Source organism: Branchiostoma floridae, chromosome 9, assembly GCF_000003815.2.
Source record: "Branchiostoma floridae strain S238N-H82 chromosome 9, Bfl_VNyyK, whole genome shotgun sequence".
NCBI lineage: Eukaryota > Metazoa > Chordata > Leptocardii > Amphioxiformes > Branchiostomatidae > Branchiostoma > Branchiostoma floridae.
The window spans coordinates 5,204,180-5,222,522 of NC_049987.1; the positions used below are offsets into that span (position 1 = coordinate 5,204,180).

Sequence of the window (18,343 nt, forward strand, 5' to 3'; positions counted from 1 at the left end):
TGGCGTCGGCACTCGGGGCCAAGTGGATAAGTATTTACCCCACACCTCTACCTGCTATTGTGCCGTGTGCAAAGATGGAACAGGCCGTGACGCGTATACGTGACCCCTGACCTTTGTGGCAGCTCGGGGGAATGTATTACTGCGCAGACTCAAACACTTGGCGCACGGCATGGCTCTGGTCTGCAGGTCTAGTATGAAAGGTAGCGTTTTCTCTCTCTCTCTGTATATATATAAGCATGATTTCTTTATTTATGTGTTAAGATAATCATTTTATCAGATGATTGGATGTCTCAATTGTGTAGCAGTAGCTTTTACTGTATAAATCTTTTGACCGTCTACTGGTTGTGCGATGTGTGCATGCATGCATAGAAATATCAAGGAGCTTTTTTTTAATACTAGCTGATAAAAGCTCCTTGGAAATATTTATGATGATGATGCATAACGTTATCTGGGCTTTGGGACAGGAATCACCAGAAAACTTAGATACACAGACACTAACGTGAATCTGTAATTATATAGCCAAATTTAAAAAAATGTGGCAATAAAAACTATTGCCATGGCGACGGTTTTATTGTTTATAAGTATTTATGATTGTTGTTTTAGGTATGTTTGTTGTATTTGTGTTCTATCCTTTCGCCTGTCTGTATGTATGAAGATTGTTTTACGTGATGGGTGTTTGAAGGGCATTGCTGTTAACAAGAAAGGCGATCTCTTGCGACGAGCTCGTGTGACATATTATAAATGTTTGTCATTGATTATACAAATGAGGTCCTGATTTGCATAAGAGATATCAGTTGATCATCTCCTCTCTAAATAAGAATGTGTTCAAAGTATGAAAGTCATAGCAAAGAAAGCTATTGTAGCACTTTCTCATAGATTATGTAAATGAGGCCCTTATTTGCATGACTTACGTCTGCATGTTCAACTTAACGTACATGTTGCTGCCAAACGTCGCAAGAATGGAATTTTCGTCATTTAACACTATAATACAACATTTCCCATTGATAATGTAAATTAGGTAACAATTTGCATAATTGATGTCTATCGATATTTCCCTCTTTTCTAGCTACATATGTCATGTTTAACAGTTTAAGTGGCCTAGTACAATGAAATAAGTATTATGTGGCTTAATAAACTGTGCTCATTAATTATGCAAATTAGCCCCTGGTTTGCATTAATAGGACCGCATTAATAGTCCTTACTTATGGAAGGCATCTCCGAAGTTATCTACATATGAAAAATCATCATGATCTATCAACCCCTTCCCGAGTTATTCCCTTACAAAAATGTGAAGCAATTATGCACGGGCGGACGAACTGCTGTGGAATTTCGGGAATTTTTGCCAATCAGATATATACTTAACAGTAAGCCTTATAATTCTTCCTTTTTTAGTTACATATGGCATATTGTTTCGTATTCTAACATGAAATGCGGTGTATTTATAAATGTCCTCATTAATTATGCAAATTAGCCCTCGATTTGCATGATTAGCATTTCATTATGTAAGGCATCTCTGAAGCAATCTACATTTTAAATATTATGAAGATCCTTCAACCCATTACCGAGTTATTCCCCTAAAGGGATGATGCAACTACGCAGGCGAAAAATTCCTGACATGCCTGCGGGATTTTGGGAATTCTTGTCAAACGGTCGCACACTATAATAGTAGGCTAGCCCCTGAGGCGTTGCCAAAAATTCAGATATAAATAACGGTGCAACAAACGTTTTATTGCCTTATCTCTGATACAGTAATTGTGAAGAGGAGAGAAGAGACTCGGGAACTATATTTTAGTATTACGGCTGGATACCAGGCTACTAGTTCAATCACAGTCAATTCTGGGCACACATTCACATGCACTCAGTATTTTGTGGATGTGACCTGAATTAGTATTGCATCTGTAACATGTATCAGTATCAAGTAACATTCGTGTTTACTTACATTTATAAGAGCCATCTGGTTAATCCCCTACAATGTGTTCATACATCATGTACTGTAAATGCATTTTAAGTTCGCAGTAGCACCATGCACTGTAGTCTCCTTACCATTATGATAGAAAATGTTTGCTGTGGTAGATATCACCAATTGGAGCTAATGTGAAAGTCATTGGTACCTTGCTTTTTACATGTATCTTACAGATTAGAATCGGCCACCCACAGCAATGCCTAATTAGTAATGTGCACCACATACAAGAACATTATATTTCTTCTAGAGTTCACCATACTTATTTCTATATAAAGAATTATATTCTAATTCTTCCTAGTAGGCAGCTGGAAGGATGTACAGAGATAACTGACAATGGAGCTGCTGGAACAGACAACATGGGAACCCCGTAAGTAGTACTGATTGTAAGTCTTGGGATAAACCTAATGTTGAACTTTGTAAGTGACTGAAAGGTATCACTGCATGTACTAGGCTTGAACATCGCCACCAAGACGTACACTACTACTAGTACTAGGCTTGACAGATTTGTCCTGCTCTTAGAAAGTGGGCAAACTAATATCCCTTACAAATTAAAACAAATAAAGCTGTTGTACTTTTACAGTGATATTTCTAGTCACTGTGTGTGTGGCACGTAGGACAGACATAATCTTCCTCTTGTGTGACCAAGGCATACACTTCACTGTCACTTAGACTGACACAAGAGTAGTGGTACCACTGGGCACACTTGTCGCACATAATCATAGGTGAGCCTGGTCTGTGCTCATAACAGCAATATGTTGTCAACTGGTAGCTGACTGACACAGTGTTTGCCTGCCCAACTTTGGTGTCATGTGGGAACATCGTGATTTCATTTCTTTCCAGGCATTCCTCGAAATGACGCCTCATCTGTCCTTGCTCAAACACAACTTGTGTAGGTGGAATTTCCTCCGCAATCGCTACAGCGTTGGCAATGGCAAACAGTCCACAGTCATTTCCACCTTGTTGCCTCTGAGCACAGACAACATTGACAGGAATGATACTGTCTTCCCCAATAGCAACTGCCTGTACAGATTAGCCAACTGGCTGCGAAGCTCAGGCTTCATGGATGGCTGTAGTGAATCATACACGGTGATGTTCCCCCCAACAGATGTGGACACGACCCAGTGATCTTTAACATTGTGCATTTGCACACAGTCACTGGATGCTGGGACAGGGCCTTGCTGATTGGCCGTCAGGATCACTGTATCCCCTAAACCATCGATGAGGGGATATTCGTTGCTGATCAGCTTCTGTGCAGAATTGATGTGTTTGTCATTCAGCCACAGTTCTTCTTGTAGGATCTGTCTGTCCTTCTGTGTCAGCTTTGTATCGTTGATCACCAACCATTCATTTTGCGCCTCATCATTCTCCATGTCGCAGTCAACCACAGCCTCCAGGTCAGACTCAATGTATGTCTCCAGCTCTTCATTTTCCTCAACTATGGTGTCCATGCTGACATTAACACGCAAGGTCTCCCTCATCATTTCGGCACGATGGCCAACTCTCCTTGAGGATGGATGTTTTGAAGGCCGAGTTGGTAGGTCGCTCACATTGTCCACAGGTGTCTCTCGTTTCCTTTTCTTTGGTAGTTGGCTGGCATCAATTGGGAGCTGTGGAACACTGTCATCTCGGGGTGCGTTTTGCTGCATGTCTTCCATCAGATTTACTAGTTGTTGCTTGAAAGACCTCAGGTACTCCTCCTCAACATTGTATGTCAGGTTTGTTATCTCTCGCAGCAGACTTGCACATTCCATTTGGAGCAGCTTCTTCTTCGACCGTTTTGGCTCAGGCAGTCCCAGGTAGGATGATTCTGAAGGTGGTGGTGGTGATGGTGGTGATGGTGGTGAAGATGTAGAGATCCCGTCTGTGTCACTGCTGCTGTCATCCCTCTCATTAGAAACTGCAGTCTGTCCCAAGCATGTGTGATCCAGAGATAGGATGGGATTATCCTTATAGGCACTTGCAAGTTTCTCCCAACCCCATTCTTTCAAGAGGGTGAACACAGCACAGAAATGCTTGCATGGCAGCTTGTTTCTGGACCAGTCCTTGCACGTGCAAAATGGCATGTTGCTTGCACTTGTGCCAAAGTTGACAATGTGGCTTTTACTTGGGTCAGTTGTGCTCTTGACGTGAAATACACCATTGCCCACCTGTCCTATGTCATCTGGGTTGAAGCATACTGCTGCTTCCTCCATTCTTGACATAATGTGAGTCACCACCCCCCTTGGTCTGTCATGGAGGAACCGTGGCAACTTGCTGTTGTACCGTCGATAGCAGGACGAGTACATTACGTTTAGTTGGATGTACCTAATGGACAAGAAAGAAAGGAAGTTTTATGCTTGTAAAACAAGGCTAGACATTTAATTTCTACTGATAATTGGAAATACTGTAAATGCATTTAAGTTCAAGGGGATTTGATTTCGCGTTACCAGGAAAATTGGGTGTTAGTGGAGGTAGCACCATCCCACAAACTTAAATGCATCAACAGTACTGTACTGTAGTCACATAGTGTTTTGAAAAACCTGGCGCCTCTATGGACTGACAGTCAGAAACCACTAACTGGTTACTCAGCAAGGGTCTACTCTTACAAATGGACAAAACAGTCTGCCTTTGACTATGAGTATGACAGTGCTGTAATCAACTGTCACTGAGCTAATGGTATCTACCCTAGGAATAGCTAAGTAACTAGTTACTTTCTACCATGGTGTTACAGTATACAGTAGGTTGTATGGAGAAGTGAATATATGTGAACTCAAAAAAATGCTGTATTCCTTTGTCAGTTTGTCTTCACCTTGGCAAGTACCTCAAACATTTTATAACCAAAATACTATGACAATGTATAGTATGCACAAATGTAGCAAGAAGGGCCCGGGGAAAGTGACACAAGTGGAAGACGGCAAATGTTCACGGTTGGTTGTTTTGAGTTCTTGGTGAAGTAGCCACCGCAAAAACTGCGAACATAAAACCACCTTAAAAGTTTCTTTATTTATGCCCTACTACAATGGCAGCAGGATTGTATATATTCCAAATTGTGTTTTAGCTCACCTTCGGTACGATGTCGGCAGGAAATCTGTGACAACCACAGTGATCATCTCCGAGAGGCTGATTCTCGTCCTGCCTTCTAGGTGGGAGTATTTCAGGGTTTCATTTTGGCGCTCGACTCCGTTGTTTGTGTAAATGGAGATCTTCAGGTTCTCATCTCTGAACACATGGACCCATCTCTGCATAAAAAAGCAAGAGATGTAGATGCACTTAAGTCATCGTACATATATATCTAATAACCAAATAGAAGCATGGAAAGAAAGAAGAAAACACAATGAAAACAGTTAATCAACCTTGATACATACCTCAGCATTTGTAAGCCACTTGGTAGAGAACCAAGTTCTTAGCTGGGCACTTTGTTGCCAGATGTTGGATGCCTTCAGCTGGTCTACCCGCATGTTGTATTCGTCGTGTGTGGTAGCAGCTGCGATGTTTCTGAGGAGACAGAGGACAGTGCGCTGGTCGTCAAACACCCCATGATCCCTCTTCCTCACCCACTCGACCCAGGCTTTCTCTCTGTGGAAATCGCAGAGGAGCACCTCTGAGTCTGAAAAAAAGACAAAAGATATACTAGTACATCGCAATGATAAAACATGGGTTGCTACGAGGGGCATTCAATAAGTAATGTCCCTGACCCATTTCCCATAGCAGGAGATTAATGAAACTTGGCACAGTTATTAGTCTTTCTCTACATAGGAACCACCCAGAGTTATGCATTTCTCCGATCATTTGATGTAGCTCTGGACACCGTTCTTGTAGGACATCAATGGCAGAAGAGGGACGACCAGGTCTGGGAGCTGTTTCCACAGACTTCCGGCCTTGTTTGAATTCAGGATGCCAGCGTTTTACAAGGTCATAGGATGGGGCATCATCACCATAAGTTTTTTTCATTTCATCAAAAGTCCCTTTTGGTGTGCGTCCTTTCAAATGCAAAAACCGGATCACTGCGCGACACTCAACTTGCTCCATTTCACACCTGGTCCATTTCGCACCTGACTCAGTTCAAACACCAGTAAATCAGTAACCACAATTAGTTCAGAGCTGTTTTTTTGCAACATAACCCATAGAGATATGACTCATTACACATGCAACATTTCATCTAGATCAGACAACTGGCAGTGGGTCAGGGGCATTACTTATTGAATGCCCCTCTTAATTATGTGCACTTGAAAAGGTACATGTTTTTAGTTGAGCTGCTGTGATACTGATATGGGTCTGTGTATAGGTGAACAGCTGTTAACTCAAGAATCTGTGGATGAATTTTCATGATATTTGGTAGGTGTGTATCAGTTGCAGAAACAAAGGTCAAGTTAAAAAATGGTACTCCTAGCCTTTTGCTATGGTACTGCAGTTGGCTGTGTTTTTTCCCGGCGCGTAGTCCCCAGAGAAGCGGTTGAAATATCATGGAGGTTATATTTTCACTAGCGTTTATCTGTCTGTCTGTGTACAAGATAACTCAAGAATGGCTGGATGGATTGGTTTCAAAACTTTCATACTTGGTGTGTTGGTGGGGTGTGATGAAAGCTGGAAATGATTAGATTTTGGGCTCCCTAGCTGCTTCCCTTGGTACTGCAGCGCAACTTCCAGTTTTGCAATCTCGTGCTCTGAACAAGCTTTGATCACGAATTTTGAGTATTAGATCGCTGTTGTGCTCAGGAATAAGTGACATAACTAATTTTGGGATAGCAGGGGCATTTTTTTCCAAAAACTTCTTAACTGACTTGCATAATATATATGAAAATGGCAAAACCGCTTAATGATTAATGATACTTGTGACGTTTATGTTTTACTTCTTGTATTTGTTCCAGTCTTTCTATAGTCCTGTTTTCTTAGCTTTATTATAAAGACGTTGTTTCTTCCGACAGTAATACCAGGGCAAGTTGTGTCTGCTTGATGTCATTTTACTAGGAATGTGCTTATTAATTGTGTGCTTCATTTTGCCTTTTGTGTGTCATATTCATGAATGGGCAGGGGTCATGAAAGGGAAGGTCAAGTTCATTAATGTGCCTTCTAGTGGGTACACATGTACCTGCAAGAATAACGAAAAGAACTTGGAGTGGTGTTCAGATAGCCTCAGTTATCATTTACTAATAGGTAATGATACGAATTATACAAATTTACAATAGATTTTATGATTAATGAATTCCATGCTAAGACTCCCAAATTTGTCACACATCAATCAATCAATCAATCAATTAATGAAACTTAGAAAGAGAGAAATGTTGAAAGATATCAATAATGCAAATGAAGACTTAATGATTAATTAGAAAATATTATAATTACATAGTGGTAAATGATAGTGAATGAGAATATTTCACATATGCAGAGGATTTAATTTGTAGTCAATTTAAATGTATTTTCTATCATTACAATATGTGCTAATTCTTTCAGTTGCAGCAGTTTCACCTGGGAACTCTTCCTCCAAGGCACCGATCTCTGCCTCGCAGAAATCCACCATGAAGTGAGATGGCTGCCAGTCGGGATTCCACTCCCTGAACACTTGCAGAGCCTCTCTGATGTCTTCACTCTTCTCGGTCTGTGGGACAAACACACCTACTACCGAGTAGCACACATTGGTACGTACACAGAGGAAGAATAGTGGTATTCTATATCTACATGTACGGTAGGTTGCGTCAAGCAGGCACATCTGCTGCCCATACTTGTGTAGCAGTCTTCTTTGCCATGCTGCCTGATAACAGAATAGCAAGCTTGTGGCTGTGCCGTCTGCATTCTCCTTGCTCGGCCGAAACCTGACTCTGCAGTCAACCTGCTGGGATGACCATTGGTCTGCCAGAATCTGTAAGTTGGAACCATAGAGGAAATAAATGATCATTGTGATGATAAACCAAAGCATTACTGAAAGTACCTACTTTGAAATCGTTTTAAGTTAACGGAGGTTAGTGTTGTTCACACGATACTCCACCAAACAGATTCCTTTGTAGCAAAATGGACCATTGTATTCAGTATCGCCCATTCACAAGACTGTGCCATTTGAAATAGTTGACAATGGCTGTTAAATTGTTCATTTTTTTTAAGTTGCATATGTACACTGCTTGTAAAGTAAAGAAAGACAAAAAGTACCAGTTGTAAATTTGATTTTATTAGTTATGACAACTTTGATAATGCCTAAGTCCATGTACCACATTGCACATTACCTGCACGTTTCTTTGATCTTGTTTGGCATCCTTTGTCGCATCCTTTACACTGGCCATCCTATTCCATATGTCCCTGTTAGTTGGTGTGTAGCGGCGCCGTGTTGGTGGAGGAGGATGCCGACCTTTGAACAACACGTCAGTGACAAATGCAACAAGATGCCGCCTCATCTCGCTGATCTTCTTGACACCTAGCCGGGTGAGACTTTTGATTTTCTCTACAATAGTCTCGTCAACTTCCTCCCGCAGTTGGGCAGCCTGTATGGTGATGAATAAAGCCCCGGTCACAAGAATCGTACGATTGACTGCGATGGAGGTTTTATGCTTGGCATAGGCGCAGTACGTCGTAAGTCGGGGGAGAATCGAAAGCAATGGTTTAAATATATAAATTATAAAGCCGTGGTCACAAGGATCGTAGTGCATCGTACGAACAAGGTAACTCGAGATGTTGCGGATGGATTTCCATGATATTTAAAAGATGGGTACAGGTGGTAAAAAGTTCAATAATGGGCCTCCTAGTGGCGATTTGTGTTCCTGCAGCGGTGCTTTAAAGTTCAAATTTTTTTCAGACTCTTAAACAGAATTACTCAGGAAAGTGTTGGCGGATCGTCATAACATTTGGTATATAGATACCTTGAGTAATGATCTTTATACAGTCAAAACTGTCTATAAGCATGTTTTCAGTTGTGCCATGGTGCAGTGGCTATGCACTTGAGGGAGTGTGGAATTGAGAAGTGCCTGTTGTGAAAAGGAAAGTCTAGTGCGAAAATGGTTTACCATTTTGGAATGTATGTGTGTTTGTGGACAACAATATCCGAGGTTAGATGGGAAAGATAAAATGGAATTTTTAACTGCTACAAACACACGTTCATGCAGTCGTTTGCTTTTGGGGTAGGTACTCTTTAGCAATACAAGAATTTTATAAAGGGATCACTAGATGGGTATGGATGCTACAAAATATTGTATATTTAACATTACAACGGTATAAGTAGACAGATATAGATAGATAGATAGATAGACATTACAACAGAAAATGATTTTTTTATCCTTATCATCTTGTATAATTAGCGTTTGCTATGCTAGAAAATTAACTCAAGGTGCAGTATGACTATGTTAGGTTATCTTCTGGTCACCTGTTACCAAAGCAGGTATAATGATATGCAGGTATTTCGGCTTAAAGTACAGATCAAATACTATGATTCTTAATTGTTAACTATTTATCAATTAAAGCATTCATTAATGCTACTGCAGCATTTTAATTACCAAAGAGAATGGTAGTATAAATATGCCAATTAAGATTCCTCCCAGTTGGATGTGTACTGTGTAATAGAGACCTCTAAACTATCGTAATCATCATAAGATTGTGGGATTTAATTGGTACAGAAATTAGAGGGGATATGGACGCTACAGATTTTTTTAGAAAAATCACATCTTGGATTTTGCTTATATGTCAGAAGAGTGTGCTACTGATCTTATTCTATTTCTGAACTGATACACACATAATACCTTACTTTTACATACAAAGACAACACCAATATTAGCAAACAATTAGCTGCTACAGACTCACATATATCCAGTTGAAATAACATTGGAAACTGTCAACATGTGGGTAAAAAGGTAAAATAGTCCATATCGAACCAAAAAATGGTTGTATCGTTAGAAAAAAAAGCATAAAATCACTAGTGGACACATGACTGCATATTATAAACAAGTGGTTTCTAACTACCAACTACAATATTTCTGTTAGATCAAAGGTTTCAAAATTAGTAAAAACTGATTGGTCCCCGATAACGCTTAAGTTAGGCATTTTTACGTCATTTTGGTCAATATTTTTTCCAACCATTGAACGATTTACAAAATTCTTTTTGTGACGTGTTCCTTGTTGTGGAACTCACTCGGGTGTTGGAAAATGAATGTCTAACATAGCTGTACTAGTAGGTTGTATACCTTTTGCTATCAACAAATAACATGTCAGAAAAAAAATGGGTACACCCAATTGTGAAATAGCCGTTAAGTTTAGGGTACCCCACATGAACAACTACAACAGCTACCTCTCCAACAATTGGGTGGTTTTGGTGCTCTTCTAGAGAGGGGAACGATGTGTGGTATTCAACAACAGCTTTAACAGATGACGGATTGTCAGCAATGGCATCCCTCAACTTCTCGGAGACGTTCCTCCTTCTGGCAGGAGTGTCCTCTGAAATCTGGAACAGTGAAAAATGAAAGGGACATAAAAACCTGAACAGTTATTGGATCAGTAAATATTGCAGATACAAAATACTGATCCGTGAATCAGTCAAAATTGCTCTGAGGAAGCTGAGGACAAAAGAATTTTGTCTCTTCATTCACAAAATACAGATATTACTCTAGCTAGTATGAAACATTGGCAATACCTTGAACTCAGGAAACTTGATGATGTGATAAGCATAGAACTGAACAGGGCAGTCCATCTTCTTGGTGTTCTGAACTGAGCGGTATCGTGTTTGGAAGACATGGTCTTCAAGCTAATAAAGGTGTATATGTACAAGTTAGCAGTGCACTACACATAAAGACACGTCAACAAATGCAATTAAAAACATAACGGGAGGTGCCCCATTACGGTACGCTTTTTCTTCCACTCAAACTCATGGCGCTCCATCGCTAGTTGCCTGAGAGTGGTCAAATTTTGATGACTGAATTTTTTACACATAGATTTGAACAACATACTTGAATAAGAAATGCATTCATGTGGTTCATGAACCTTTCGCGCTACGTGTTACAAGCGGCAATTTCGTGTATGTAACCTTCCAATTTTGTGCTACGCTGGACAGTGCGCCTAACTTGGTACGCTTTTTTTTACATTTTGTTCTCTTCAGAAGCAAGTGGTAAATTTAAGTACACAGAAAAAAAATAATAGTATGATATTTTAGCTTTCTTTTGACAGTAAAATCGTGACTGTATGTACTTCTTGTCTCACATGAGGAAGGCTGTACCTAGAACAATCCAGCTGATGTTTTTACGGGCAATGGGCTGAATGCACTGATTGTGAATGCCCGACTAAAAAAACCATTACGAAAAAACGACACCGCCAACATCAACAAAACTCTGTCTGATTATATGAAAATATCATCTACATCTCTCTATCAAGTCTTATTTTCATAGACAGCACGAATCATTTGTTACAGTCAAATAAATCTTTGGAGCATTCTCTAGTCTGCCACCCTCACGGCCACACTCCCTTGGGAGTACAATGGTGGCAATGTTTATGTCGCTTCCTTTTGGTTGAGGTTGCTTTTCTACTCAACAAACATTTGAAGACCCATATTCATAGTGTTTTATGGAGCTTTATTTATGTGTAGTGTGACTGCTTGGAAGAGTTCGTATAGTTAGCGACACGAGCCGCCAATTCGCAGAGGCTGGTGACCGCAGTGATTCAGCACTGTCAACATTACTGTTAGAATTCTGTTTTTAAAAAACACATGAAGTAAATATGTTGAAGTATAAGACAACACAACAATATTGAATGGTATTTTAGATTCAAATTTCTCAGTCAGCTATGGGGAAAATAAAAACAGAAATGCAAATTTATTTTATACACACATAGGCCTGCAACTGTCAGGCTGGAAATGCCGCGGCGCACTACCACTCTACAAGAAAACTCCTCCCAAAGACTTTGCACTTCACAATTAAAAGTGCCAAAGTGATAAATTTTAAATGCTTGAACCATTCCATTTTGTAGGAGAAGTGAAGTAAGAAGACAGTGAGAAATTCCTGTCATTACTATTCCCTTGACCCAACCTCTGCTTGGATATTCTGTTTCACATTAGGCCATGTTGATTTGATTATATGGATGACATCCTCTGGGAACTCCAAAATTGATGCGAGCGAGCGAATAAAAAAAAAAGTTTGGCCAAAAAAAAAGTTGGCTTCAGTATGAAATAAATGTGGCCAGGAAGGTTGAACATACGACTACAAACACATAGTATGGTTTGATGTTGCGACCAGTACATCATACGAGTGCAAAACTTTTTTTTTCGTCTTGGAAAAATAAAAAAGAATAGACCTCTGAAAAAAATCAGACGAACGGGTTTCACCAATTACAAAATGGACACACTATGTCGGCAGGTTTTTGGGGTCTTACCGGGCCAAGAAGACAACAAAAGCGAAGTGAGTAGAGGTTATAACCGTTATAGTCACTTGTACCAAGTTTCTACGGTTAAAGGTACAGAGACAGTTAGCCTTTATTACATGAAGATGGGATTTTAAAATGCCAGTGGTAGTCCAATAATTCACCACAGAGATTCCTTTGTAGCAAAATTGACCAATTACCATTGTATTGCCAGTTCTCAAGTCTCAACAGACAATCAGGTCCAGCTTCAGGTCCACCTGGAAATGATCCTCTGGACCTGAACGGGACCTATCCTGAATTTACTGGTACAAACCCCTACCAATAATCCTTTTTTTCTGTCCTTTCACATCTTATTCTTTGACTTTAGATTTATTTTGGCATTCTATGGCATCAGTTATCTGTTTTCTGATACTTTTTTTTTTCAATCTACGGAATATTTGTGCTCATTTTACAGCTGCTTTACACAATTCACTGTGTGGTCCAAAACTTTTTTTTTTTGGAAATGGCCGAAAATTGGTGCGAGCGCGGATGTCATCCATATAATCAAATCAACATGGCCTTATGAATATTTCAAAGGTTTCACACACCAAGGAAAATATTAAGAAAGTTGAAATAGCATTCAAAATAATTCTAACATATGAAATGTCCTAGACATATAATTGAAAACATTTGTAAATGTTGACTGGCAACCCTCGCGGTGACTTAGAATCGACTCTGAAAGTACAGTAGTAATACATACAAATTAATGTGTACTGATCTTGATAAGTTCTTTAACCATGACAGTATCATCAAATTAAAATTCATCATAAACTTGAACTTGATTTATTAATATACCGCTTGTTGACTCTTCTGTGCGTGGTACTTATCCTTCTTGGATTTGTTCTTGTCTTTTCCCAGGTGACATCCATAAAGTTTTGTCCCCACCATTTGGAACGGTGACCCGTCATACTCGACGCCTTTCAGTTTGAACCAAGTCTTCTTCTTGGTTGAAGGTTCCACATCTGTATTGGAAACGTTGACAAAGACCAGGTGAGACACCCTACAGGTGTGTTTTCTTGCCTACAGACCATTGAGACACCCTACAGGTGTTTCCTTGCCTAGAAAGTAGGTGAGACATGCCGGTAATACAGGTGTGTAAGGTGTGTTCCCTTTGAGAAGAGACCAGGTAAGACACTGTACAGGTGTGAAAGGTGTGTTCCCTTGGAGGAGAGACCAGGTAAGACACTGTACAGGTGTGAAAAGTGTGTTCCCTTTGAGAAGAGACCAGGTAAGGTGCTGCACATGTAATTATGTCCTTGCCAAGTGACCAGGTGAGGCACTGTAAAGGTGTGTGAATTGTGTTCAGACCATGTTCACACAGTCTTTAACTGTAACCAGTCTGACAGTAATTCTGCCCGTCTGTCAAATAACAAATGTATTATGTATTATGTATTATTAGTACCATGCTTGCAATATCATTTTACTGGAACTGGACGGCTCGACAGACTGAGCAGCACAGCTGAACTAAGTTCACTGATGAAGGATAGGGAGGAGTGGAGGAGGGTCCAGCATGCTTCCAATGTTGACATCTGATGATGATGATATATTCCATACCTTTTTTTCCAAATTGCAATGAGAAAATTCTCCTCCCAAAATAATGATTTTGTACCATATAATAATTGTGAATTGTTTTCCTTTGCAGATGTCAATAGCACTATGGATTCTTGTCTGAAAGATCAGCATTAGTCGGGATTCCTCAACTGTCTTGATCATGTGGAAAGCTCATCTCATCTCATCACGTCTCATCTCATCTCATCTCATCTCATCTACCCCTAGTCTGACTAATAGACTGTCATGGCCAGGTCTCCACAGAAGATCTGACAGCAAGTTATGGAAGCTCATCTGTGTTTGTAGGAGACTTTTAGTACAAAGCTTAACTTTCTTCCAACACAAAAGTACACACGGGTCAAATTCCCAACAACCAATGTCTCCTTCTTTAGGATCAATACTGATGATCAATCACTTATTCTCAAGTTCTCTCAACCTTCGTTGTCTGCTCTATTTAGAGTCATGGCAGTCATGCCATCAATTTTCTGACATTGATACTTCTTCCGTATTTCGATTTTCCACCCTAAGTAATAAAGAAACCAAACTTCTGAAATTAAATGGTAACTTGGGAAGACAGCTGTGCAACTTGGCTCGATTAGGCTATGTTGGTTTGAGTATACTGATGACAGTCCCTGGTAACACCAAAATCAATCAAACCTGTATTAGCAGGTCACTTTTGTCGGTCCCTTGGATTTATCCCATTGACCAAAGTAAATAATCTGTAGCGGCCACCTGTACATACACAAACACTACCCATTGCGACCATACAGCGGCCGTATGTGACCCTGCCCCGAGTTTAAAATCGTAGTTTGCAAGGATTTAGAGTTCCGCATAGGGTCATTTTAGCGGTACCAGAAGGTACGGGTTCCTTGAACGTTTGGAGTGCATGTCTCTGTCGGGGAATGTACTAACATTGCGCATGGAAATATCAATCATTTTCCGGTAGATTTAACTTTGGCAGTTGCATTTCAGGACGATGCAGATAAAGTTTGTTGATGAGAAAGATTACTGAAATCACGTGTAACTTATCAGCACATCAATTGATCAACATTTTCTCTGTAGTGGCCACCTGTCTATAGTGGCCAATTTCTCCAGTCCCTTGAGTGGCCGTTATAGACAGGTTTGACTGTACTTGCTTACATCTTACCTACAATAGGTATAAGAATAAAACGTAGAACAGTTATTTTCCTATGTGTATTGTGTATGATTATTATCCACTGCTTTCTGCTGCAGTAGTTTCAGGCAGTTTGCAGCTGTATTCAGCTTTGGTATTGTGTATGTACCGGCAGTAAAGTACAGATAAATTTGTGCATTTTCTACATTGTAAAGTATACAGGTAACTGTTGTCTATTGTCTTAAACTTAAACAGGTAACTGTTGTCTGTTGTCTTAAAGTAAGGTCTAAGGTCGTCTAATATATTGTATCATGGAATCACGGAAGACACTGTGAAATCTGTGAGTATTGATTGTTAAACTAAGGATGAAAGCACCATGTCTTATGTGGTTAAGTGTGACACCACTCTTCATTGATAAAGTCAAGTTAATTTTTTTGATGGCCTGTGATAACTGGGCATCATTTTTTTTTTCTAAATATGATAGTGTATAACTGAATTGTAATTTTGACCAATGTTTTTAACTGAGTATTTTCTTGTCGACCAGGTCTGTGTCACAGGTTTAACGATATAACATTGTACAATGTATTGCTACTGTTACCCTTAACAGATGACAAGATGACACCTCTTGCAAGAGGTGGAGATTTTTTGTTAACGAAATATAAGCTGTATATGAAAGCAACACTGTATTAAAGAAGCAACTTTTTATTGAAGAAGCAACATTTTATTGAAGAAGCAAGGTGTTAAGCAACACTTTATTAAAGAAGCAACACTTTATTAGAGAAGCAAGGTGCTTCAAATTAACGCTTCAAAGCAACTTCCGTATCTCAAATGATGGGACTTTATGCAGCCCCTTATTTAGTCATCATGTTAATGAATAAAACTGTTACTTCGACACACATTATACACGTAGTTTCGAATTCAAACAGTAACTTAAGTGAACTTGGGAATATCAGAACGATGCAATAACCCAATTAAGTTTTGATCTGTTAGAAGCATTGCAACGCCACAGGGCCTACTGTGTTGTTTTCAACGTACTGAACGCATAATAAAATTCAGATTTCGCGCGAAAACTAGCGATGTATGAAAACTTACTCTCTTTGCCGAAATCTCCCTTTGTGTTGTAAGTGTTGTACTTCTGATATGTATCGGCGCCCAACTCCCTCAAATTCCCCTCCAAAGATTCAACCGACGAAAAGATAACGGTACTTGTATCGCTATCAACACCAGCACGGCCATTTGCCGGCGCCGGCTCGGGACCGGCCATTGTTGTTTACAAGCCTAATCACGTGATCGTCGTTCCCGGGGTATACATTGACAGTCCTGGGTACGATACGCGTCACGGCCTGTTCCATCTTTGCACACGGCACAACAGCGGTTAGAGGTGTGGGGTAAATACTTATCCGGGCCAAGTGCGGAAGAAAGTTCCGCACAGGAACTCCAGTGCGGAACGGCTTTATTACAGTGCCGAAGAGCCGTCAGCACTAAAATTCCAGAGCTGAACCTTGTTTCTGCACTCATTTCCCAGTGCTGAAGTCCGTTCAGCACTCGGTTTCCAGTGCCGATCTCCGCTCAGCACTCGGTTTCCAGTGCGGAGGTCATTCGGCACTGGATAACCGAGTGCCGATGTTCCAGGAATGAGTGTACCCCAGGAAAATCGGTCCCCCTCACACGGTGGGCGTGGCCTAAAAAGTACGAAGGCCCACAGCAACATTTAAGCACACAGCCGGGATTCTCTGCCCCCTATTGAATTAATGTATAACAGATGAATAGGGACACATTTTCCCGGGGTTTAAGCCAGGATTTTCTGTCCCCTCACTAAATGTATTGCAAGAATGGGGACATATTTTCCCGTTTTTTTTAAGACATATCTTGTAATACAACGTTTAAGAAAATGAATGTTAAGTGAACAAAAAGGCTCATTAGTTCGACATTTGTAGGGATTCCAGGTTAACATATCCCCAAAGGTGTCCATCAGCTACAAGTCAACTAGTCTCACTGTGGTCAAATTTGAAACATATCTCTCGACTTGAAAATACAACTGTTGACATTAATTTCAATGTTTCTAAAACAAATAAATATTACTTTTTGGCGATGCCTTACGGGTGAATCGGACATATTTCCCCGGGGTAACCGGTATTTCCCGTCCCCTCACTGAATGACTATAACAGATGAATGGGAACACATTTTCCTAGGATTTTCAGTCCCCTCACTGAATGACTATAACAGATGAATGGGGACACATTTTCCTAGGATTTTCTGTTCCATTACTGCATGTATTACAGGTGAACAGGCGGACACATTTTCCCGGGATGTTCAGTCCCCTCACAGAATGTATTACGAGAATGGGGACACATTTTCCTAGGATATTCTGTCCCCTCGCTTAATGTATTACGAAAATGGGGACACATTTGCCTAGGATTTTCTGTCCCCTCACTGAATGACTATAACAGATGAATGGGGACACATTTTCCTAGGATTTTCTGTCCCCTCACGGAATGTATAACAGATGAATGGGGACATTTTCTGTCCCCTCACTGAATGACTATGAATGGGGACACATTTTCCTAGGATTTTCAGTCCCCTCACTGAATGACTATAACAGATGAATGGGGACACATTTTCCTAGGATTTTCAGTCCCCTTGCTTAATCATCAAGTTAATGTATTACGAGAATGGGGACACGTTTTCCTAGGATTTTCTGTCCCCTCGCTGAATGTATTACGAGAATGGGGACACATTTTCCTAGGATTTTCTGTCCACTCACGGAATGTATAACAGATGAATGGGAACACATTTTCCAAGGATTTTCAGTTCCCTCGCTTAATGTGTTACAAGAATGGGGACAGATTTTCCTAGGATTTTCAGTCCCCTCACTGAATGACTATAACAGATGAATGGGGACACATTTTCCTAGGATTTTCTGTCCCCTCACTGAATGTATTACGAGAATGGGGACACATTTTCCTAGGATTTTCTGTCCCCTCGCTGACTGTATTACGAGAATGGGGACACATTTTCCTAGGATTTTCTGTCCACTCACGGAATGTATAACAGATGAATGGGAACACATTTTCCAAGGATTTTCAGTTCCCTCGCTTAATGTGTTACAAGAATGGGGACACGTTTTCCTAGGATTTTCAGTCCCCTCACTGAATGACTATAACAGATGAATGGGGACACATTTTCCTAGGATTTTCAGTCCCCTCACTGAATGACTATAACAGATGAATGGGGACACATTTTCCTAGGATTTTCAGTTCCCTCGCTTAATGTGCTACAAGAATGGGGACAGATTTTCCTAGGATTTTCAGTCCCCTCACGGAATGTATAACAGATGAATGGGGACAGATTTTCCTAGTATTTTTAGTCCCCTCGCTTAA

The 18,343-nt window shown here is 40.3% G+C and overlaps 1 protein-coding gene and 1 long non-coding RNA gene across 3 annotated transcripts; one reads left to right on the forward strand and one right to left on the reverse strand.

Annotated features, from left to right (window-relative positions):
* The first annotated feature begins 87 nt into the window (after positions 1-87).
* Positions 88-16,031, forward strand: LOC118422500. 2 transcript variants are annotated; one of them, XR_004831914.1, is made up of 7 exons: positions 88-200; positions 2,262-2,330; positions 7,394-7,578; positions 8,238-8,353; positions 13,160-13,291; positions 13,944-15,191; positions 15,255-16,031. It is a non-coding gene; the product is annotated as an uncharacterized LOC118422500 (long non-coding RNA). The 2 variants fall into 2 exon arrangements; XR_004831915.1 differs by having other exon boundaries at positions 94-200; positions 2,265-2,330.
* On the reverse strand, positions 2,337-13,218 carry LOC118422494. Its single transcript, XM_035830106.1, has 8 exons — positions 13,097-13,218; positions 10,548-10,658; positions 10,206-10,358; positions 8,158-8,412; positions 7,409-7,799; positions 5,308-5,549; positions 5,006-5,181; positions 2,337-4,267 (listed from the first exon to the last, which is right to left on the reverse strand). Exons 1-8 carry the CDS (start codon positions 13,187-13,189, stop codon positions 2,878-2,880), a joined length of 2,811 nt encoding a protein of 936 aa, XP_035685999.1. The 5' UTR covers positions 13,190-13,218; the 3' UTR covers positions 2,337-2,877.
* Positions 16,032-18,343: the final 2,312 nt, after the last annotated feature.

Excerpts from the sequence above, each read along its gene's own strand:
- LOC118422494 (XM_035830106.1), bottom strand. The coding sequence starts at position 13,189 with ATGGTGGGGACAAAACTTTATGGATGTCACCTGGGAAAAGACAAGAAC. Across the intron at positions 8,413-10,205 it reads ACCACCCAATTGTTGGAGAG|GCTGCCCAACTGCGGGAGGA; the intron begins GTAGCTGTTGTA and ends ATCACCATACAG. Across the intron at positions 5,182-5,307 it reads AGTGGCTTACAAATGCTGAG|AGATGGGTCCATGTGTTCAG; the intron begins GTATGTATCAAG and ends TTTTTTATGCAG.